Source organism: Podarcis cretensis (genome assembly GCF_951804945.1).
Source record: "Podarcis cretensis genome assembly, chromosome: 6".
NCBI classification, from domain to species: Eukaryota; Metazoa; Chordata; class Lepidosauria; order Squamata; family Lacertidae; genus Podarcis; species Podarcis cretensis.
Window position 1 is genome coordinate 14,375,397 of NC_137175.1, and position 24,302 is coordinate 14,399,698.

The window sequence follows — 24,302 nt, forward strand, 5'->3', positions numbered from 1 at the left end:
AAAGGAAGAAAGAATCTCTGAGTGCTTGGTTTGCATTTTAGGCACTATATATGAAACTGAAGTTCAGCAAAATTTGCAGGAATTTACTTTGCATGATTTATTCTGCGCCAGATACGGCATTTCTTTTCTTTTCTTTTTTAATCCCACATTTTTAGGTAGGACTGGTATGCTAACAATAATAAAGCCTTTATCAGATGCTCCCCACCTGGGATTTGTTCTGTGACTAAGTGGACAAGAAGGAGTTGCTGTAAAACAGATTGTCGCAAAAGGTGCCCAGATTGAGACTTCATATTATAACCATGAAATGATAAGACTCAAAAAGCCCTTGTACAGCTCTAGGTATACTAAAAGCACTGAGTTGCATTCAACCAATTATTAATTTTAAGTTAGCAATGCCTGTTAATTTAAACAAATTTGCTCTGAGTAGGCCTGTCGTTAGCTTGCATCATTCTTCACAGGGTTCTTTGAGGATGGCAGTGAAATAGATTTAAAACTGCTACCCCCAAAATAAGCTTGCTGCCCACTTTTTCCTGCCTGTATTTATAAGCAGAAGGCTTTTGAATTTGAAGCCAGGCAGATGAATTAAAAGCAGTCTGTAATAATACATGCCATTTGCCAGCTATTGTTGTGACAGCGTTTCATGTATTATTCTGCAACCCCGTGGCTGGAGAAGTTATTTGTCGTTCTTCCTTCTGCCCCATCAGTGTTTGGATTTGAGGAACATTTCAGCAATTCCTGGCTGCCTTTCAGAGTTTGGAAACAGTCTAAAGTACATGCAGTTGCACTGGTTCACGTTCATCTGCTGTTAGCTTAGTCCTCATTCTCTCTGCATTGTCAAAGCTTAGAGACTGTACATTTCTTGAAGCAGAAAGCTATTCGTTTATTCCGTAAGCCAGCAGCCACATCGAGCGTGGGAAAACAACAGTCCGAAGGGCCAAATGCACCTCTGTCTGGCCCTTGGAACTACCCCTGGGAAATACCTCTCACTGCCTTGCTTCACATTCAAGTGCTTTTGTAACTGAACACGGATAATGCCTTTTGCTTGCCTGGGTGGAGAATAAACTAGCCAACTGTACAAAGGTTAAAATTTACATTTGTGCCCTTGCCTCTTACTGCACCCACTGTTGACATACGGCCCTGGCAAAGTTGCACAATAGGAAGCAGAGCTCTCAAGCAGAAAAAAAGAAGATTCTTCGCCCCTAATATACATGAACGGTGCTATATAAAATGGTAATCTTATCAATGCTGGCACAGTGGGTCACATTATGGAGAACTTTTGTACAGGTAGACACTAGATGTGTTCTAGGGTGCGCACTGACCGTAGCAAATTGTTTATGGACCATTTCAACACCGTCATGTCAAATTTGGGCAAAGTTAAAAAAATGAAGGAACCAGGAAGGAAGAGAAAGCGTTATGTTGGACTGTTCATGATTTTAATTTAATTCATAGGTTGTAAACCTGTGTCCTGGCTACACCAATTCATCTAAGACTGATATGGCTAGGGTTGCCATATTTCAAAACACAAAAGTTTTGGAGCTATTTTTTAATGAAATTCGCCAAAAACTACACTTTCAACATGGGTTGCCATATGTCTGGATTTTCCCAGACATTTCAGCGATTTCCGTCTGGACACTGTTTCTGATGACCAAATCCTGCTTATGTCCGGGAAATTCCGGGTGTATGGCAATCCTAGATAAGGCTTCAGCTAAACAAAAATCCCCACCTACAGAAAACTAAGCATCAAAGAGAAAGGTGCAAATCTTGCCTTCTCCCTAGTATCTAGCTTTCTATTTGTGGGGATTTTTTTTTGTTTTATAGAAAGAAGCATTCAATCGTCTGAGCCACCCCCTATCTCCTATGGTTAGAAGTGGTATAGTCCAGACAGAGAATCAAAGATGGAAGAGTTCAAAGCACTATGCAGTTAAACGTCCTGTTCAATCAACCTAATAGTTCCTCATAATCCAGGGTTGTCACAGGGTTCTATCCTGGGCCCGTTGTTGTTCAACATCTTTATAAATGACTTGGATGAAGGAATTGAGAGGATGCTCATCATATTTGCAGATAACCCCAAACTCGGAGGGGTAGCTAATGCCGCAGAAGATAGAATTGGGATCATTAGGTCATTAAGATGACCTTAGCAGATTGGAGAACTGGGCCAGAATGAATTAAATAGGGACAAAGGTAAGGCTGTACACATAGGCAGGAATTTAAGATGGGGGACAAGGATCTAGAGCTCTTAGTGGACCACAAGCTTTATGAGTCAATAGTGTGATGCAGCAGCAGCAAAAAGAAAGCTATTCCAGGTTGCATCAACAGAAGTATAGTCCCCAGAGCAAGGGAAGTCATAGTACCGCTCTATTCTGCCTTGGTTAGACCACACTTGGAATACTGTGTCCAATTATGCACACCACAATTTAGGAAGGATGTGGATAAGCTGGAATGTGTGCATAGGAGGCTGACCAAGATGATCAAGGGTCTGGAAAACAAGCCTTATGAGGAATGGTTGAAGGAGCTGGGTATATTTAACCTGGAGAAGAGGAGACTAAGAGGAGATATGATAGCCATCTTCAAATATCTCAAGGGCTGTCACATGGAAGATGGAGCAAGCTTGTTTTCTCCTGCTCCAGAGGATAGAACCTGAACCAACGGATTCAAGTTACAAGAAAGGGGATTCCTACTCAACATGATGAAGAATTTTCTAACAGTAAGAACTGTCCAACAGTGGAACTGTCTCCCTCGGGAGGTGGCGGGCTCTCCTTCTTGGGAGGTTTTTAAGCGGTAGGTCTGGTACAGCTGCAACACCACCCAGCTATGAAAGCATCAACACGTTCCTGCAAGGTGGGCAAACTAGCTATTCACTGATGCAATTCTAGTTCCCAGCGTTTTGTGCTGTCATGTCATATATTGAATAGTCCGAAAAGCAGGAAGTACAGGCCTTGACAGCAGCCACCATTCATCACCAGTGCCATGCTCTTTAGTTATACTGCCCCATCATGAAGATGTAGCTCATTAAGACTGGGCTCATTTTATAGCCCTATATGATGATCTGTACGAGTAGGAGAGATCTGAAAGTGCTGACTTGAACACAATCCACCGGGACAAGCCCCACTGACATAGGGAGCAGCACGAGATCACAACACTGGTATGCTGCACCTCTTCATTTTAGATACTATATTTTTCGCACTATAAGACGCACCAGACCACAAGAAGACCTAGTTTTTAGAGGAGGAAAACAAGAAAAAAAAATATTCTGAATCTCAGAAGCCAGAACAGAAAGAGGGATCGCTACGAAGTGAAAGCAGCAATCCCTCTTGCTGTTCTGGCTTCTGGGATAGCTGTGCAGCCTGCATTCGCTCCATAAGACGCACACACATTTCCCCTTACTTTTTAGGAGGGAAAAAGTGAGTCTTATAGAGCAAAAAATACGGTCATTTTTTCCAGGAGCCATTCTTAGGGGGACATTATCCTCTGTTCTAACCAGCAGGCTGAATCCTGGTGTGGATCAAGGCAAGAGTCTCTTTATTGTTTCCATCGTTCTACAAAGAAATCTGAGTGGTGCAAAAAGCTGGAGGAAAGGTGAGGTGCAGAGGGCACAGACAAGATGACAGTGACTGCAAAACACTGGTAGAGATGCAACCCCACAAGCTTTAAATAAATTATTCACAAAAGGAATGGTATCTTTTAAAAAACAACAACAACAAAGGAATGAAGCAAAGGCACCTAAAATTGCCCAGCACTTTTAGGATCCAGTTAAAACTGCTAAAAAAATGCTCCCTTAGCAGAGCTGCCATCTGCATTAGAGGAACCAGCGTAGTAGTACAGTATTTTAAATCACAGCTGTTGACCCCCGTTTCTCTTGAGGCTTTTCCACAGCCCAACAGAGGACAAAAGTTCTTCTATTCAGATTCATGATTCCGATATATGCATTGGTTAGCTTATTTCATCTGATTTAAGCTACAGGTTTGAAAAACCACCATCCCTTTTCCAATTCAGTATCTGGAAGTAGGGGATGAAGGCTGTCACCACGGATGCTCACATGATAGTGGATAAAGATTTGGGGTCAGGGGAGAGGAGGAGGAGAAAAGCAAAAGATTTCCTTCCAGCTGTGGCCTTAATATTCAAATATTCCAATAACAACAGTGCATAAATCAGTTTAGGGGAAGGACATGTGTCGGGGCAAGGCAGGGACAGAAGAAGCACATTCTGGATTATTTGAAGCCAAGAAAATAATTTAAAATTTCTGTAGCACTCATTATGGTTGGGGTGTTATATTTACACTGTTAAATACCACTCAAGTCACATGATATGAATTATCTGCTGTTTTAAAAAGTGTTTCACTTTCACTAAGTCTACACAGGTCTTAAATCTGGAGGAAAACTAGTTAAAATCAAACACTTCTTACGATTAAGGCAGTTTTACCACCAACCCATAGTTTTTGGTATTGTGTCCAAAAATAAACCTAGGCAGCTCACAAAAACCTAAGATGAACCGTAACATAAATGCTGGCAAATAACACTATTGGGTTCTCAATACAACTAAATTATGATGCTTTTCTGAAACATTTCAGTCCGCAACTTAATTTTAAAGATGCATTTTAAGTGTTCTACATCCTGGATAAATAACCAGATGCCTAGTTTGGGAGCATTTCTCAAAATTCTCAATAATTTTTGCCTGCATTTTTGCAAACCACTACCCGCGCAGTCATTTAGCATGTAAAACAGAAAGGGTTTTTGTTCCCCCCCCAGAAACATTGCAACGACCTTGCACCACTAGGGCTTCTACATTCATTCAAAAGGCAGCTTTCCAGAGTGAGAGGCTCAACCACTTGTATCAGTAAGAAACAAATAAAACAAAAAAGGGGGGGAGGAAAAGCACAACACCCCCACCTCCCAAAACGTACAAACACAGAGAAAGGAAAACATCACAGGAGTGCTACCTAGCGAAATTTGACAGCAATGAGAACAATGATAAGGACAACTACTATTACAAACAAAATGACAATGACAAGCATCTTCCGATTCTTCTTTTGGTATTGCTCAGCCTGTGGATAAAAGAAAAGAGAATTCAGTGCACTGATCCTGGAAAAAACCAAAAACAACAGAGCAAATTTAATGTAGATTCCTCCATGTAGATACTGCAATTATTTTGAACTTGCTTTCAGCATCAGGGGTAATGTAAGCCATCACTCAAATGTATCATCTGTAACTCATGCTAGCGAGATGTACATACTGAAGAACAAAAACAAACAAACAAACCTGGCAGTTTTACCTAACAGTCATTATCTTGCTGACTTTACAACATGGTCCTACTCAGATTTTACGTTGACTTGACATGTTTTATTATACAAGAACTGTGTTATAAGGAAAGAGGGCTTTTTTTTGGTTTTTGTTTCAATGGGACTTACTTCTGGGTAAGCATGCATGGGATTGCAGCCTAAATATATTCTGATTATATAGTGAAGTTTGCATCCCAGGTCTGGTGGACCACATTTTTCATTCCACTATCCGATCCCAGCACAACCTACACGATGGTTACTCCATGTTTATCCTTGCAACACGCCTAGCTCAGGCTGAGACAATTCAAGCTGACAAAAGTAAATAAATGGAGAGAGGATCCATTTTGCAAAACAGGCTTCCTCAAGAGTTGCAGGAAGTGCAAGCGCTATCAAAAAGTCGTAACTTAACTTGCAGGACTGACTGATATGTCACATTAAGCCATAGCTTAAAACCAGCCATGGTTTAATGTTGCTGCGTTCCTCCCTTAATGCCAGGAAACAACCCACAGCCCTGGCTTGTTGTGATGTCTGGACACAGGCTCAAAGTTTTCCACTTATTGCTTCTTTTTTGCTTGAAGATAATAATAATAATAATAATAATAATAATAATAATAATAAATTATTTATACCCCGCCCTCTCCGGCCACAGCTGGGCTCAAGGTGGCTAACACCAGTAAAATTACAGTAAAAAACATAATGGGAAAAAAACAATTTAAAATACAGGTTAAAATTGTATTTAAAATGCAGCCTCATTTTAAAAGCTACAAGCCCAGATTCAGACCCTGTCTCATTTCCCTGTAGGCACAATGGCCGCAGGTACACAGAAGGAGAGAAATGAGAACTTTTCAGCAGTAAGCACCAGTATTCACATTAAGCCATAGTTTGCTACCAAGTATGGTTTGATGTGCCGGGACGCAGGTGGCGCTGTGGGTTAAAGCCTCAGCGCCTAGGACTTGCCGATCGAAAGGTCGGCGGTTCGAATCCCTGCGGCGGGGTGCGCTCCCGCTGCTCGGTCCCAGCGCCTGCCAACCTAGCAGTTCGAAAGCACCTCCGGGTGCAAGTAGATAAATAGGGACCGCTTACCAGCGGGAAGGTAAACGGCGTTTCCGTGTGCGGCTCTGGCTCGCCAGAGCAGCGATGTCACGCTGGCCACGTGACCCGGAAGTGTCTCCGGACAGCGCTGGCCCCAGGCCTCTTAAGTGAGATGGGCGCACAACCCCAGAGTCTGTCAAGACTGGCCCGTACGGGCAGGGGTACCTTTACCTTTACCTTTATGGTTTGATGTGACATGCGAACCAGCTTGCTACGTTGCCAGCGTCTGAAAGCTAGGTGTTCAGTTGCGGCCAGGAGCCAGCTGTGAAATCATTGTCCAGTATCGCTCACTTTAAGCTGATTGCATCCTGTTCGCCTAAACTACCTGTTGAAATCCCATGAAAAACAGACTGCCATAGAAAGAGACACGTTGCCTTAAGTTTCTACCTGGTCTTTCATGGCCATTCCTAGACAGAATCAGTATTGACGGAGATTGGAAGACACTTTGTGCTTACCTTATGTAGCTGTTTCAACCCTTCTTCTGTTTTAACACATGATTGTTCAACATTGTAGTCAATCCTATCCAGAACTGTACCCTGAAAAGAGGAACGCACGCTCATTATTAAAGGGATATTGTACAAGAAATCAAAGGATGGTGGCTGGCAAAATTTTGGTTGGTACACAATATTTAAACTTTCTGTTTTCATCACAATAAAGCTTGTGCTGCAGGTATTTAGGAAAGTATGTCATTACACAGAGTGGCATTGTCTCCTCCTCTACAGAAAAATACACCTGTCGCTCTGTGCACATCTATGGGCAGGGAAGGAGCTTCCATGCAAGGGAGCTTCATATGATGCAAGTAACATAGCAGAACCTTAGAGACACATACCTGTTCCACTATCATGGATCCCAAGTCCCTAAAAATTTCATTGAGATCAGAAATGGACTGTACAATTTGTCGGATTTCTCGCTCCCGCTCTTCCACCAACACTGTGTTTTGTTCCACTAATACTAGCTGGTCATCTGTAAAGCCCTTATTAAAAAAGAAAAGAAATGATATTGAGTATAAATAGTTGCTAATATCCCACAATTTTACAAATACCAAAAGCAAGAGGGAGGATGTGATATCTACCCTAACTCAATCGCCTTTGACTAATTTTTGACCCCAACCTACAACATATCACCAAACTTTTTTTTAAAAAAAATCATACATGTCCATTCTCTTTTTCTTAAAATAAATAAATAAAATTGCAGTGGTGATATTGGGGCAACCCCGCTTAGGCCCAGGTGTGACTCACTCGTGGGTCCCGACTAAGAAACCAGTAGAAACACAATGGTTTAAAAATCCAGAGCAAGCACATTTCCCCCTCTCAGAACCTTTGGCAGAAAGGCTGGCAGAAAGGCTGGCAAAAAAATCTCAGTTCCCTGGGGGTGATGGGAGGTGTAGTACAGCAACATCTGGGCGTGCCAAGGTTCTCCACACCTGCTATACTAGGATGGCCTGGTTGTTACAAATGGCAACTCATTAACTTAAATCTCTTTCCCCACCACCAAATTCAGGGACACACAGAAAGATCAACTTCCAAACAGATATCGGATTGCCATTCATTTGTTTTTAGAAACAACAATGCTCCATTTGTTCAACCGGATGAAAATTAAAATACGGCCTTTTCAAAAACAATCATTATTCATCTTTAACAGTTCCTGCACTTACCCGATCGTATAGTGTTGTGTCTTCACCATCATCCATAAGGGGAACTGAAGTGTCAAAGAAATGTTTGGATCTTTCTTCTCGATTCTTCATACCTGCAGGAGCAAGAAAAAAAAAGCTGTGACTATAAATGATGCATTTATTAAAGCGTACTCGGCATTGCTTAACAAATGCAGACTTTGGTAGGTTGAGAAATTACCCGTCCCTGTTCCCAAAACTGAAACAGAAGTGGCGACTGTGTTTTACAAATAAATAAATATTTCTCATCTGCTTCCTCCCAGAGCCCCAAGAAAATAGCCATAATCTAACCAACCCAATCAGGCTTATTAGTGCTAATTACTTAATGAACATAGCGCCTAGTAGGAACGGAGCAAAATTAATCTAGCCCAGTGTCAAACTGTTAACACCATCTATCGAGGGTGCTCTGCAAGCAAATGGCACAAGCTCCTTACGTTTGAGATAGTCAGACTGCCCGTGCCTAAAGCTGGTAGACAGGTCCTGAAGGGACTGCGCTAAAGAAGACACAACGTTCTTCAGAAGCTGCCGCTCTTGGTCTGTGCAGCTTCGAGACTTGCTGTGTAACGTCTGGACTGCTCGCTGACACCTGTGGAACAACTTGTGGGGAGAGACAGAAGAGAAGAAATTTCTAGTAGCAGAAGAGCCCTTCTATTTGCGCAATTCTAAAAAAAAAAAAAACCAATTAAGAAATTAGCGTTCTAACTGAAATATTATTATTCAGCTATCACTTACAGAGTTGTATGAATGTGCAAATATTCTAATTGCTGGACCTAATCTATCCTTATAGTAAATTGTGTGTGGTTATAGTAAATTGTGTGTGGTTATTCCCATTGTACAATGGTGGAAATGAAGTGGCTGGGAATGTCTGCCTAAATCAAAGAGATCTGTTTGGTTCTCTTGAAGTTGCTTGCCTGCATTTATCAGGTGCCTTCTCCACAAAAAGCTACTCAAGACACATCACTTTAAAACAAAACAAGACCACCATATCAAACTCCTGGATAAAAACATTACTCGCCCAGACCTTCCAAAGCCATTAAACCCATGCAAACGGTGAGCAGCAATAACAGATCACAAAAACTAGAAATAACAAAGTCAATCATCAGAATCAGCTCAATATTAGGAAAGGATTTCCAGAGCGGTAATCTCTTTGCAAACTGACAAGAACCAACCAGAAAACAGGTTGGAAAGAAAGCTTCCTTAAATGTAAATTCCATAAAGGGATGGCCGGATTGAATGAGACCTTGTTCTCTTTCACCAAAGCAATTAATGGTTCAGAGGAGCATAAAGCCTTCTCTGCAGATCTCAGGCAGGAGGAACAACAGGTGAACTCAGATCACTATTTGCCACACGATAAACTTATCATAGTGCAGTAACCACTTAGGTGTTTTGTGCAAATAAATATTTTAAGTGCAGTTGTTGTACAGCTTTTGCTAATTTCCCTAAGCAAGAAAGATTTGATTGATTAAATTTGTCAGTTGCTTTATCTTGCCCAGGGCAAATCAAAGCCACTCGTAACCCACTTCAAGAGCTCAATGAAACTATTTCAAGGAAGGTAAAGGTAAAGGTACCCCTGCCCGTACGGGCCAGTCTTGACAGACTCTGGGGTTGTGCGCCCATCTCACTCAAGAGGCCAGGGGCCAGCGCTGTCCGGAGACACTTCTGGGTCACGTGGCCAGCGTGACATCGCTGCTCTGGCCAGAGCCAGAGCCGCACACGGAAACGCCGTTTACCTTCCCGCTGGTAAGCGGTCCCTATTTATCTACTTGCACCCGGAGGTGCTTTCGAACTGCTAGGTTGGCAGGCGCTGGGACCGAGCAGCGGGAGCGCACCCCGCCGCAGGGATTCGAACCGCCGACCTTTCGATCGGCAAGTCCTAGGCGCTGAGGCTTTTACCCACAGCACCACCTGCATCCCTAAGGAAGGTAAACATAACAAATAAATTTAACAAATAAAGCAACCTACCCTCTGAGCTGCAGTAGCAATTTCAGTCACTGCCTGATCAAAAAATGAAAACACTAGCACAAGAACTGAAACAGAGACTCATTTATGAAAAGAGAGAACCCCCCTCATGGGCACCTGTGTAATTTCTTGGGTAGTTATTTCTATTGCGTGCTCTTCGTCACTGCTATCATCCAGAGTTGGCCTGTTTAAATGCTTGTCATGCAGACTGGCTAATTCTTTCATCTTCTGTTTTATCCTGGAGACCTCATACCGGATCTAAAAGAGCAATAAAAATTAGGGCAAATTTAGTACGGTTCTGAACAACAGCAGATAAAAATAGATAAATGATGGGACCATGATTAAGCAAAATCATATTTGCTATCCATAGAGAAATCACTCCATTTTTGCCTTGTGCACACAAGCATTCTCTTAGCAACCTTGCAGGCATGATGCTTCAATTCCATGACCAGAGGAAAGCAAGTCTGGCTTGAGTTTAGACCAGGGGTGGGCAACATAAGGCCCATGGGCCGGATGTTGCCCAATCGTCTTCTAAATCCAGCCTGCGGATGGTCCGGGAATCAGCGTGTTTTTACATGAATAGAATGAGTGCTTTTATTTAAAATGCATCTTTGGGTTATTTGTGGGGCATAGGAATTCATTCATCCCCCCCAAAAAAAAATATATAGTCTGGCCCGCCACATGGTCTGAGGGACAGTGGATCAGCCCACAGCTGAAAAAGGTTGCTGACCCCTGGTTTAGACCATTCCTCCTCCATATAATTGGTGGGTGGGTGTGTTTGTGTGTGAGAGATGTCAAGGGCTATATTTGGCAACAACTAGTCCTACTTACTTCATGGTCAAGTGACTGCATCATTCCGACCTGAACTCAAGGTGTGTGTGTGTGTGTGTGTGTGTGTGTGTGTAAGATAGCCACAGCCAAGCCAGTCCCCAGCCCCTCTAGGATTAGGAGGTCAAGGCTTTCAGATCCAAGAGAATCATTTCCAGCAAGCTCAACTCTGAGATCTAGAAAAAGAAATCAGAGCAGGACTCTGCAGATGAACTAGTAAAACAGTTTTCAACAACTACCATTAAGTTCCAGGCAAACAGAATACCGTAAGATATCTTGAGGGGGTGACAACATCTGCTGCCCCTAAGAAATGGAAGCCACAGTATAGAGGACAGTCTTCTGCAAAGCAGCTAGGTGCATTTTTTTAGCACACAAAACCTCCCACTCTCCTTTAAATTTTAAGCTTGTTTGTATGCCTGTTAACTTGTGGAAGTTACCCGTTGTTACTTACAAGACCAGGCACCTGATGGTACTTTATCAGAGGCAAAGATTTCCCCAAAACTTTTAGTAGTACAATTGCCTATAGTTTTAAGTTGTTCTCTGACCCTGAAAGCATCTTGGGAAAGCAAAGCAAATGGCTCCACTTGTTCAAAACTTTTCTGTATTTTTTTTGAAAGGAAAAAAATAATTTTGCTGGCTTCCTCACTGGCAACACAAAGCACACCTCCCTTGCTAAGCATTCATGATGTGAAATAAGCATCACTGCTGCTGATTTGGTGGTTTTACAATCTGGTTGCAATATGTTCCTACTTCAAGGGTGGTATTCAACTAGTAGACCTACTGAAATTAATGAACCGACTTATACACGGACATTAATTTTCAATGGGTCTACTCCAAGTAAAATTTAACTGAACACCACCCCATGTCTTTTCAATAACTGTGGATTTCTAACTTTTGTGTTTTGCCCTGAACAATGGAAGAGCTATATATAAATTAAGTGAAGAAGCAGATATTAAGAAACTTTACTGCTGCTTTCCCAGAAAGACAGCTGCACGTTAAGTTGCACCCATGGCATGTAAACTCACTTCTTCCACTCCATCAATCCATTTTGGAGGTAGCCTCTTAGTTACACAGATAGCTGCTTCAGGGTCTAAACTGATCCCCGACACCAGTGCCATGCGGTCATCTGCGAGCTGTAGAAAGTATACAAAGAATGGTTAGTTTATCAGATTACAACCCAGAGTAAAAGACCAAGATCGCTTAACTTTAGGCAAAGGTGTTTCTGGGAACTCGCAGGCTTCTTGAACTCTTAGCAGTGGTTATTCAAGAAGAAAGCCAGTTATGGCAGACAAAGTTTCCCTAGCCACCTTGCCCATCATTACTGATCATTCCCCTGCAGTTCAGATTTACAGAGAAAATCTGGGTGTGTTCTTGGACACGTTCTCCATTCATGCAAGACCTAAAAGCCCTGGCCAGCATTTTTATGAACCAAGTGTGCACCTCAGATATATTCCTTTCCCCCAGAACTGTTCTTCTGCAGTTAACAGAGGCAAGCAAAGGGTTTCTCAGTAGACAAACTGGTGTGGGAAGGGTTCTCCGACGTCACAGTGAAAACCTACCACTTTACAGTAAGGATTCTGGCTCTGTACTGGGTACTTAAAACATTTAAACCTCTTTTGAGCCAGCCATCGCATTCATAGCTTTTGCAAATTATCAACTCCCAAACAGTCAATACATTACCCTTCCTGAGTAAAGGACCCTGCATAAAAAGAAGCCAACTTCTTTATATAAAATAAAGACCTACCCAAAACAAAAGTGGTGTGTGGTTAGGAGACTGGGACAAACAGGAAACAGCATTCAAAGGGTGGAAAGGCTTGTCCCATCAGCTAACCAACATCCACTCTTGGCCACCTATTGTCAGTTTAATGCCACAAAGGGCTACTGAAGCAAAACCATGAAAATAAAAAGGATTTGGGTTTTCTTTTTAAGTACCACCTTCCTGGTTATACATAGGTACTCTGTAATAAAGGAATGCAAGCTTAACACATTCAAGAAGGTTCTGAAGGCTGCCATGGGGAAGGGCTGGTATCTCAGTGGTTAGAGCATTTGCCTTGTGTTCCTTGAAGGCCCCAGGTCTGATTTCCATGTAGATCTGGGAAAGCACCTGATCTGCTATCCTAGACAGCTGCTATCCTAGACAGAGATTATACTGAGCTGGGTGGACCAGCGGTCTGACGCAGCTTCCTGGGCTCCCAAGACTGGGAGCTACTAAAAGGAAAGCTTTGTCTTGGTGTTTTCTTTTCAAAGATGTTATGTCCTCATTCTAAAGATATGCCAGTGGGCAACATAGTCCTGGCAGCTCTGTTTAAGGACACCCTTCCCCACCCCAAATCAAAGATCTTTTGTAAGTGTTGCCTACATTGTTCTACCTAGCCTGGCTAAAGCCAAGAATTTTAAGTATGCATTTGATCTAATTTGCGCATTTTGCAACCCACCTCAAGCCTTCGATATGGTGCAGGCCTGAAGTCCAATTCTCAGTAAATAGTCATAGTGGAGGAAATTGAAGCAGAGGGAGAGAGGAAATCCCTACCTTAAGCTCATAAAGAAGCAACAGGCCTAAGAACACAACTTCACTATCCGTGTCTGCGATATAATTCTGAGGCACTGCCTTTCCAGCTAAATCCTGTCTACTTCCTCTCGCTAGGCATGGCTGGCTGTAGGTCGCTCCTGGCAAAGCAACAAATGGAAAGGCATTGTTCCTTCAGGAAGCTATACAAAAGATGGGGAATTTTGCTTTTAAAATTAAAGGAAGTGCCGGATTAAGATATCCTCAAGCAAATATGGTGCTCGACATATCACTTTAAAACTGTAAATTAGAAACATCTCATTTCGGTGGGAGGGGGAGTCTAGGAAACATTTTCACAGAACTCGGCTGCTGAAAGCGATTTCACAAAAAGCAAATACTGTGTGCAGTTCACAGCTCACAACAGCACCATTAGCTTTAATGCCAAGTGAGACTTGTGTCTTCCAAATTATCGACTTAAAACTTAAGAGACGTTGTACAAAAACTCGACTCCGAGTTTCTTTCATTCCCAAATGAAAACACCAATTGGACATTATTTTAAAACTCTGTTCGCATGCTGTACTTTTAGAAACCATCAAGGGAATGCTGGGGAACAGGGGTGATTTCTACTCTATATTTTCCTTTCACAAGGGAAGCGATGGCTTCAATCCTAGAAAAATGCTTAAGCTGAGCAGGTGTGACTCTGCATGGAAGAATGGACTCAGAGCTCCACTGGGAAGAGGGGTCAAAGGAAGAATGAACGCTCTAAGCCTAAGATAATAATGCAGAAGTCAAGTCTCAGGCACACTTGGTACTACCTGTGTTATTTTGTTTTCCCCTTCACATATTTAAATGTGAACACCTGAATAAGCATGTCTGCAGCTCCCAACCCCTGGTGAATCTTTACCTGGATTTCTTTCTTTAATCTCAATAATATTTCCACTTACCTTTGGGGAGGTGGGGAGGGAGAGTAAGCATTGCAAAGAGGCCAGTAACAATGAGTTAGTTCTGCCCAGAGGTCGCCAGGGCTCCCATCTCAAAGTGGAAGCACCACAGCTAGTTGTATAATCTCTGGGAGGTGAAGGGAGCAGTTGACAGTTTTCTGACTGGGTTGTGCTGAATCTCAAGCCATGGGGCAGATCCGCAAAATGAAGCAGCATGCTTACAGAAAACATCCTGGGACAGTGCAGGCATCACCCTTCTGCACATGCTATTTCTTCCCCTGCAGCAAAACCAACACCTAGAAAACCAACACCTAGAAAACCCGTTTCCCACATCCTTGGGCCTTAAAGGATCTTTGATATAACTTATTTGGGTGCTATAGTACATTGTCCTTTCTTGAAAATAATAGCAAGAGAGAAGGCAAAAAACAAAACAAAACAAAAAAACCCACAACAACCCTTGGAACTCAGCCCATTATCTCACTCTTGATATTCTGGCAGAGGCAGCCTCTCTCTCCCAAAACCCTGCTAGATCCAGCTTTCAAAATTTTCCTTGTAAATGGTTTTTGCTGCTTCATTTACAGTGTTTTAAATTGTGCTTATTGTTCCTCCACAGTATAATGTAAACTGCTTTGTGAGGCTTGCCTGAAAAGCAGTATAGGTGACAGCTGCATATTCCTGCATCGCAAGGGGTTGGACTCGATGATTCTCAGGGTTCCTTCCAACTCTACAATTCCATGATTCTATACAGATTTTTAACTAAACAAATGACAAAGCACCCGCGTGGGGTCTTTACAAATACAGTGTTGTACAGTGGCCAGAGCAGGACTGGGGTGCCTGTGGTCCCCCAGGTGTTATTTTGGACCACAACTCCCATCAGCCATGGCCATTTACCATGGTGGATGGAGCTGCTGGCAACTAGCAGCCCAACAACATCTGGAGGGTCACAGGCTCCCTATCCTTTGGCTAAAGAGTTGAGACAGAGATGGAAATTTAATTCCAAACCCATCCACGAAGCAAACCGGGTGAACTTGAGTGAGTGAGTCACTTTCTTTCAGCCTAAGGTACATCACTGAGCTGTTGCAAGGAGAAAATGCAAGCAAACCCTGACCACTGACAGGACAGAGATGTGAAACAAACAGAATAGATTTGACTATCTGTGCCATCCTAAGCGAGTCCTACTAAGTCCAATGGGGCAACCCAGTCAAATGGGAGGTATATAAATAATAAGTGATATTATTATAACAACTTAATAGAAAATGTGCTTAGGGTTGCAGCCTAAGATATACTGAGTGAACCTCAGTCAGCTTTTTTCCCCCCATTGGCCTTAGAAGTTTCTTGATATGATGGTCAAGATATTTTCTATCTGCGGTGGCAATCTATGTTTGAAACCTATCACAACTTCAGATCTGACTCAAAAGCAGCCCAGTTCATCGTATTACTCAAGTGTTATGATAAATTTGTGTCTGGTTTTTTGCCTGGTTTTTTGGGGGTGGGTGGGGGTGTTGTGACTCAATGGTTTTCTCCTCTCCTCTCCATATTCAATCTAAATATGAATGTGGGCTTGACCACCTCAGCATTCATGGGGGGGGGGGGAATCATTTCAGTTATATGGAAGTAAAGCATGCAAGCTAGCTGCAAAACATCAAAGATACAACCCCACTACCAAAGCAGCCTTTCATGCAGTAACCCAGGTCCGATAGCCCCCAGCTAGACTGGTATAAGGCAACTTCCTTTGACATTTTCCATGAAAGAAGAGCAGCATTAGACAAAGTGGACTATACCTCATCCAGCTCCTGTGGTGGATTGTAGGTCCCATCAGCCCCATCCATATAGGGACAGCAAAAGTGTAAGAGAGGGAAACAAAAGAACAGGACAGAGCACAGGGTACAGTCAGTTGAAGAAACAAAGGAATTTTATTGATCAACATTGCCAGTTTATCAGTGCAACAAAACAGTCTTCTAAAAGCAGTTTCAGCTTTTAAGTGGACTAGCATTTAGCTTTGTGGATAGGTCCATATTTCCCCTTTTCAAATCTTTTCAAATCAATTTTCTTGATCTGCAAAAAATACACATTTTTAAAACCTTACATAACTAGCTTTTTTTTTTTTAAAAAAAAAGTAAATAAAAATTAAACGCAGGTTAGAACCCAGGTCCAGTGCAAACTGTGACTGGTAACGACAGTCATGTATTCTACTCTAAACTAATTCACAGAATCTGAGAGTTTGGTGGGTATCTACACATTCCAATTTACCGTATTTTTCGCTCTATAAGATGCACCAGACCACAAGACGCACCTAGTTTTTGGAGGAGGAAAACAAGAAAAAAAATATTCTGAATCTCAGAAGCCAGAACAGCAAGAGGGATCTCTGTGCAGTGAAAGCAGCAATCCCTCTTGCTGTTCTGGCTTCTGGGATAGCCGCACAGCCTGCATTCGCTCCATAAGACGCACACACATTTCCCCTTACTTTTTAGGAGGGAAAAAGTGAGTCTTATAGAGCAAAAAATACGGTAATTAATTGCAAACTGTGGTTACTGGGCATGGCAGTGGTAACATTTAGCAGCCATGAGATGGTAGCTGAAGGGAACCCACTGAGTATTATGTACAGAGAAACATTTCAATGAAGCCTCCTTGCATGTAAAAATCCCCCGAGCTCCGACTGGACTTCTGAACAGAGGAGGCTCAAGAAATTATGTGTGGGTAATCCATTCAAGAAAGACAGGCATTATTCACAGAACATTGTTTGGCTATAAACTGTTCTTTCAAAACTGGCTGCAACCTGGAAAATTCCGTTTACATTTGACACAGGCCATCCTGCATCTCCAGCTTAGTGCTATGCTAAATCTTCCTCACCTGCTAAGCCCAGTGAGGCCTCAACCTTGCCTCGCAGCAGCTAAGGAAGGGGGTGCGTGATAGGACAAAGCTGAAGGTGTGGTGATAACACCCCACCCCACGGCATAAGGAGAATGAAAGAGGAAAAGAAGTCTCTGGGTTGGAACCTGGAAAGCCCATTAGAAACATATGCTTGGCACATGTTTAAAGGCAAGTGCCCTGGCCAGGAGCAAGTGAAATAGCAGGCGTTGGGCAAAGGAACCTCTTTAGCCACGGACTTTGGGTACATTCCAGCTTTCTAACAGTATTTTACTTTTTAAAAATACGTTATTAATGGCTATCTGTTAACAAATGCATCCTGCATTGGGCTAGTGAATTAGAAGTTGGCTAGTGCATTTCGGCTGTGAATTTTATCCCAATGAACTATAGCAGCCTTCCCCAACCTTGTATTTTGCACTACAACTACCACCAGCCCCAGTCAGCACTTGGGGGGCACCAGGGTTGTGAAAGGCTGAACTACAGTCAGGGATTTTTATCTTTGCATTATTATTTTTTTGGTCAGCATGTCTAGCTTTAGAAATAAAGTGTTACAGTCAGGTTAAAAGGCTGGTCATATCACCTAGTTTGGCTATTCAGAAGGATTTAAATATACGGTCGTACCTCGGCTTCTGAGTGCCTTGGGAGTTGAACGTTCCAGCTCCCAAACGATTGAAAACTGGAAGTGAGTGTTACCGTTTTCGAACGTTCTTTTGGAAGCCAAATGTCCGATGGGGCTTCTGCGACTTACAATTGGTTACAGAAGCCGCGCTTTGGAAGTCGAACGTTTCGGAAGTCGAACGGACTTCCAGAACGGATTCTGTTTGACTTCCGAGGTACGACTGTAAACTCACAACAGGAACAGACAACAGCATTTACAAAAGGAAAAGAATGCAGGGTGAGCATTTCTGTTAGGAATATAGCCAACAAGAGACAGGCAGGCTTCTTCTGTATTGCAAGCCCCTTGCTCAGAGCTCAGCAGTGACCAGCTGATCAAGCAAGTCCTGTGTGACACTCTGAAATCCTGAAAAAAGGGGGACGTCAAGCACCTATCAACTGATGTCACTATGACATCAGGTGATTGACGGATGGGTAGAACTGCCCACCTGCCAAATTTGGCATGTGATGGATTGAGGAGATAAGGATCCAATCCGCTGGCCAACTCTCGTTTCCTGCCCCTTCTGTGCATCCACAGGTGGTAAGTTCCTCTTACTTAGTTCAAATTGAGCAAAGGAACAACAGCTGGCTTTGACATTATTTGAACCAGGGCCTAAAACAACATTTATTAGCACACAGTTTGCAAATATGATGCTCTTTTATACTTAACAAACCATTTTTTATTCTATTACCCTTTTGGACAGAACCTGCATTTGACCAGACACTTACTTATTATTATTATTATCATTATTACTTACTATTATTAGCTTGAGACTTTACAAAGCAGAATTAAAACTGCAGATGCCCATGAAATTATAATTATAATCTGGACAAACAATTGGGAAGAAATGGCAGGGCAGTGCCAAAGTAAAGCACATTGGAACTACCCTGCCAGATGTGACCTTTGCCATTGGAAAAAAAATTAATTTAAAATGGTATAAATTTGATTTCACAAGTTGCTGGTTACAAAGCAAACTATTTACACAGTTGAGTCAATGGAATGGGAAGAGTTGAAATTTAAGTCTGAAGAACTGCCTATTCATACAGAAAGTGCATTAATGCAAAAGATGTATTTACTGCAGGCCTTTTTAAAGATAGATGGATTTTCTGGATCAAATAGGAAATGAATACAGAACACAACTGATCTGGTTTGTGTTGGTTACCAGCCAGAAAAATCTGCTTATTTTACAGTAAGGAATATGGAAATGCCAATTGAGCCTCTTGGTTTAACAGAGTTAAAGAACTGTTCATACAGGGATATTTTATTCATATTAATAGTGACTGTCTTTTTAAAAGAAGAAAACCTTTCTTACTGTGTTTTTAATAGTGATTATTCCACATGCAATTTCAAATAGCAATGACAAATGTTCTATGATCTGGACTCAAGTTTTTAAGTATATATAACTTGACCTTTTAATGTGCATGCAGTGTTGCACTCCCCAAGAACAAAACGGCCTTTGAAACTTCTATTACAGAATCCCACAATGGCACATGCTGTAAACTGCAGGAGAGAAGAGACCACATGTATTTCCCCAATAATCAGCAATTTGCCTCTTTCTTTAGAGCAGCCTTCTCAACCTTGTGTCCCCAGATGTTGTTGGACTACAAATCCCATCATCCCTAGCCAGCAGAGCCAGCAGTAAGAGATGACAGGGATTGTAGAACACCACCTGGGGGCCCAAGGTTGGGAAGTGATACTTTACAAGCTCCCCGGAAAACATGTGTGTCGAGAAGTAGAAACCCATCTGTAGATCATCAAGCTTGACAACAGGCACACATGTAAGGAAACTGTGATTGGCCAACTCCTTCCCCTGTGTGTGCAAAATGCACACAAGTGTGATTGTCAGACATGATGATCTATGGATGCCATGCTACACATTTCACATAGGAAATGTATAACATGGGAAGTAGATCTTGCTCCACTCCAATCTCTTCTCCAGTATGAATGAAACAGGCCACATGCCATACAATATGGCTCTTAGCTTGTGGCTCGTTCATTCATTCTTCCTCCTTTTTAGAAGGGCCCTGGACTCCACATACATTTTAGTTTTCAGATAATGGGATTTCAGTAATGCCTGCGAGAGACGCAGCTGCCCACGGTAGACAGTTAAACGAGAGGTGTATAGCAATCTACCTACTGCAGCCACCCTGGTTAAACGTGGAAAAGTGGGAACAAAGAGGATGACGGTCTCCTAAAATGGAGCACTAAAATGGAGTCTCAATAGGAGACAGGATGCTTAACCTTTCTGCACCTCTGCTCAATCCAAATTCCCCATAGAAAGGTTTGGTATTGCTCATCCCAGTCCCAGATTATCTGAATGCTTACTTCCTTATGATACTGTATGCTTAAGACCTTCCAAGAAGTCTCTGTGCCTCACCATTATCTGAGGTTAATTTGGTGAGTACATGGACAGGGGCTTCTTCGCAGTAGCCAACGGGTTTTGGAAAGGCTCTCTTTTTAACAAATTATTATTCTCATTCCTTTTCATCAGAGTTCCATTCTTCCAACTGTTATATATTTACCAGCTCCTTAACTACCAAGCATTAATTTTGATTTGACTTTTATTTTGTTGCATTATGTATTTTTCTTATCTTATCAGCTACCAGCCTTTGGCTTAAAAAGCAGCATGCAAATCAACATTAACATGATCTGATAGGAGCAGGAGTCCAATTCTGACCACTTGGGCGAAGTGCATTGCAAAAATAGGGGGGAGGGGTGTCTCGCCTTCAGGTACAAAGGAAGAGACATTATAAGAGGGCTTAAAACTCTTAAGAGGGGCTGCCAAAAGAATTTAGTAATAACCAAGTTAATCAATTTTTTTTACATTGGCTGTAATAAATTACATAGGAATCAGGCAGTTCCCCCCCATTCTAACATACAGCCTGCAAAATAAAGCATTCCCATGTGGTATAACATAGCAGTTATGTACACAAAAGTACTTGAGCACCAGGAAAATGGTAATTAGGATCTTTTATTATCTATCCAAACCCACAATAGACACTTTCTTTTAAATTACAAGACTCTCTAAATGTCTGAAGAAGCCTATATAATTTTGTGCAAATCAGCTGGTAAGATGTCAATTTGCCTGTACTTCAAAGTATTGTTTAAAGGTATAAATTACTGTACTGGTGTTTTCTTTTACACACATTTCTAACGTGAGGATACAAATTATCTCTGGCCTAACAAAAACAGAGCTGGAGGACAACAAAAAACTATGACTGCAATTTTATACCCACTTTCCTGGGAGCAAGCCCCACTGAACTCACTGGGACTTACTTTTGAGTGGGCATGCATAGGAAGGACTGCACTGTAATTAGGTAATAGTCTAACAACATAGAACCTGAATGCAGTTTTAAACTAATTTTCAACGTGTAGAGAAACACTTGCACACCAGTTGAACACTCAGCAGTTGCATAGCACAAAACAGAACAGTACAAGATATTGTTCCTTGCACTGGTGCCTCAGAGATCAGTGTAAATTAAGCTTATTTTTCACTCACTAAAGGAGAATACAATTGGGGGAAACAGGAGAGGGCAACAATTTAATGTTTTATGAATGAAATGGTAGTGGTGTAATAATGAAGCATAATACTGTAGCAGTAAGCTGAAAAGTAAGCAAAATCAATCGACAGAGAGGTGACTGATATGAAAGCACAACACACACACAGGGAAAGAAAAGACAGACATACATTATAGTGGCATGTATACTTATGAGGAGCAAAATCCCTAACCTATCGTAATTTCAGCACCAAATTGGTACCTAAAGATTTAATTCAGAATAAAATAAATGATTTTATTCTGGCATCTAGGAATATCTTCCTATCATATTTTACCAAATTAATTGTAACATAAAGATGGAGAAGGGAAAGTTGACCAAAAAAAGAGAAACGGATATTGGGATATATGATAGCAATTGGTTTTTTTAATAGGTTGTCTGTTCAACTTCAGAGTGCTTTAGAAAAACAGCAAGGATACTCTTTCCCCTTTAACAGAACAGGACACTGAACCAGAGTAACTTGCTCAAGAACACTCAGCAGATCAAAAGAAAGTGTAGGCATGCGTTGGGAGATTCAAGGCTACACCCACTTTTAATTGCCACATTTATCTATCTAAATCAGTTCAAGTGACAAGAAACAATTCAGAAGTAGGGACTGCAGAAAGGGGCTAGCTTAATTGTTAATTCTCTTAGATTTCCATGGAACAAAAATAGCTGAGACAGAACGGGAATCCCAGCAGAGTATCCAAGTGAACAACTTTATTTCCTCCCATAAGTGAATGATTGCCATACTCCTTATTATGAGGGGAAAAAATGTACAGTACTCAAGGGGAACACTGCAGAATTGGATGTCCAGAACTTGGATGGCTGGGTCAAATGTCGGGGAATTCTATGTGTGCCCAGGACAAAATAAAAATTATTCAACTGGACATCTTCCAAGAACATTAGCAAGACAAAAGAAATTGGAGGCTGCCATGTCAAATAATCCCATATGAAACTTTCAAAACTCTTAAAGAAGACTTTAGTAAAATCAGACATGTTCCAAGTCTGCAATTTGACAGGAAAACAGGGAAAGAAAAACATTCACTTCTGCGTCTAAAAGCACAATAAAAATTGACTAGCTGTGACTGGCTGCAGTTCCTTGCTGAACATACACTGGGAGCAAACCTAGTTTTTCTGCTTGCAAGGTGTTAACCGACCTACCATTAGAAAACTCCCTTTGCTACAACAGTTGTTTTTAATGCAAGCACACCAGTTTCGGAACAGGGTAGTTCCTTAAAAGCCAGGGTGCCCCTCAAAGCATGCAAATCCTAACAGTGGACATTGAACTGGGAGCGGGGGAGCAAACACATTTCTTTATATACATATAGAGGATACAGGCGAGTAAGAGAGGTTGAGCAAAGGGGGGAAAGGATGGCATGCTTGCCGCCTGACAGCCCTATAACGCAGCTGGCACTTAAGAAACAGCGAAATGTGGGATACAGTAGGACGAAGGGAGACTCACCGCAGCAGCCATGCTACGTGAAGTCAGAGGGCTGGAGGAGCCGTAACTACTCACTTGCTCGGCCAGCAGCTGCCGGCTTTGGATCGCGTTGTTCCGCAACAACAAGAAGGCGTCTGTTAAACGCCGGGTGGCCATGGCTTTCTAAACCCCCCTGGGGGGAAAACACCACGCGCACACCCGGGGGGGGGGGCTATCCACTGGGCCCTCTAGGCTCCTCAGGGGCCCCGATCCCAACTCCGGCCCTCTCCTAGCTTCCCCTCAGGACGGAGCCCATTCAAAATCCTGCGGGGGGCGGAGAGCTTGAAACGCTCCCGGGACTCAAAGCCCCTCACTCGGTTTCCTCGGGGCACCTGCAAATTTCCGAGGAGGAGCCGCCCTTGCTTCCCCTCATGGGGACCCCCCGACCCCCGGGCGCCTCGCCCCAACACCTCCCGGGCGGACACAGGACCAGCCCCCGGAAGGCTCTTCCTCTCCCCACCCCCCGCCAGGAACGGGGAAGGATCCTAGCCCCGGCCCCCTCCAGCCCCCCACATCGTTTCCCTATCCGGACCCGGATGGAACCCCGCTGTAACCCCGCCGCCAGCCGCGGCTCACTTCCGCATCGTGCAACACGGACACGCTTCCCCCGCGCCTCCAGGAAGCGGCGCTCGAAAGTTCCGGCCGCGCGCCGGGCGCCTGAGGTAGGCGGGGAAGGAGGGCGAGCGGGGGAGCGGCGCCGGCCAAAGAGCTCGCGGTCGTCATGGTTCGCAAGCGAAACTTCCGGTTCCCGTTTTTTTTTTCCTCAGGTAGCCGGCTAGGCGACTCGTGGGGCGAGAAGTCGGCGGGGAGGTTGTGGATGGCGCGGCCGGCAGAGTGTTGAGACTCTTTAATGCGAGGGTCGTCAGTTCGAGACCCGTGAACTCCGGGTATAGGGCGGTGTATAAATTCAATAAATAATAATAATAATAATAATAATAATATTCCTGTATTGCAGCGGGTTGGACTATAGATGAGTGGAGTCCCCTGTGTGGAGGGATTGCTATGGTTGGAAGCTGGCTGAAGTCTAGTGGTGGAACTTATGGAAGCTGGTGGAGCTCTCCCCGGTGCAATGCCTGCAGGAAGGTGGGGCCTGTGGATATGCAAGCTGGTTCCGGTTCACCTTCAAAAAAGCCGGTCAATAGGAAGAACTGGTGGATATTTGTGGACTGAATCTGGGGACATGAATGTGAATGAATGGGGGAGCAAATGAGGCCCCACTGGGGACCTTCCTGGATGTTGACTGCTGCTTGTTCGTGAACAAGAGGTTTCGAATGTGGCCAAGGAGAAATGGTGTTTGCATGTGCTTGCACGTGACGCGTAAAAGGTGAAAAGGGGTTGTGCACGTGCGTGATGAAACCCATGGAAGTTGGCTGGCTGAGTTTAGTGGAAGATGGGCAGGGTATAAATAAGAAAATTATTAACATATTATGAAGTCTGTGGTGATGCTGCTGGAGAGCCTTTCATATTCATTGTCTCTAGGTCTGAAGCCAGG

At 43.0% G+C, this 24,302-nt stretch overlaps 1 protein-coding gene across 3 annotated transcripts; it reads right to left on the bottom strand.

Annotated features, from left to right (window-relative positions):
• STX16 (syntaxin 16) lies at window positions 1-23,359 on the bottom strand. 3 transcript variants are annotated; one of them, XM_079979841.1, is made up of 9 exons: window positions 22,847-23,357; window positions 16,052-16,063; window positions 11,849-11,956; window positions 10,113-10,253; window positions 8,471-8,633; window positions 8,022-8,113; window positions 7,197-7,340; window positions 6,823-6,903; window positions 1-5,041 (listed from the first exon to the last, which is right to left on the bottom strand). In XM_079979841.1, the coding sequence occupies exons 1-9, from the start codon at window positions 22,925-22,927 to the stop codon at window positions 4,937-4,939; spliced, it is 927 nt and encodes a 308-aa protein (XP_079835967.1). In that variant the 5' UTR covers window positions 22,928-23,357; the 3' UTR covers window positions 1-4,936. The 3 variants fall into 3 exon arrangements, with proteins under 3 accessions (XP_079835967.1, XP_079835966.1, XP_079835968.1); XM_079979840.1 differs by lacking the exon at window positions 16,052-16,063 and having other exon boundaries at window positions 22,793-23,359; XM_079979842.1 differs by lacking the exon at window positions 16,052-16,063 and having other exon boundaries at window positions 22,847-23,355.
• Between the last annotated feature and the right edge of the window lie 943 nt (window positions 23,360-24,302).

What these genes read in the sequence shown, in the direction of transcription:
- STX16 (XM_079979840.1), bottom strand. Translation starts at nt 22,927, where the DNA reads ATGGCCACCCGGCGTTTAACAGACGCCTTCTTGTTGTTGCGGAACAAC. An exon ending in CACGTAGCATGGCTGCTGCG is followed by an intron (nt 11,957 to 22,792) that starts GTGAGTCTCCCT and finishes TACTTTCTACAG; the next exon opens with CTCGCAGATGACCGCATGGC. An exon ending in GGTTGAAACAGCTACATAAG is followed by an intron (nt 5,042 to 6,822) that starts GTAAGCACAAAG and finishes TTTTATCCACAG; the next exon opens with GCTGAGCAATACCAAAAGAA.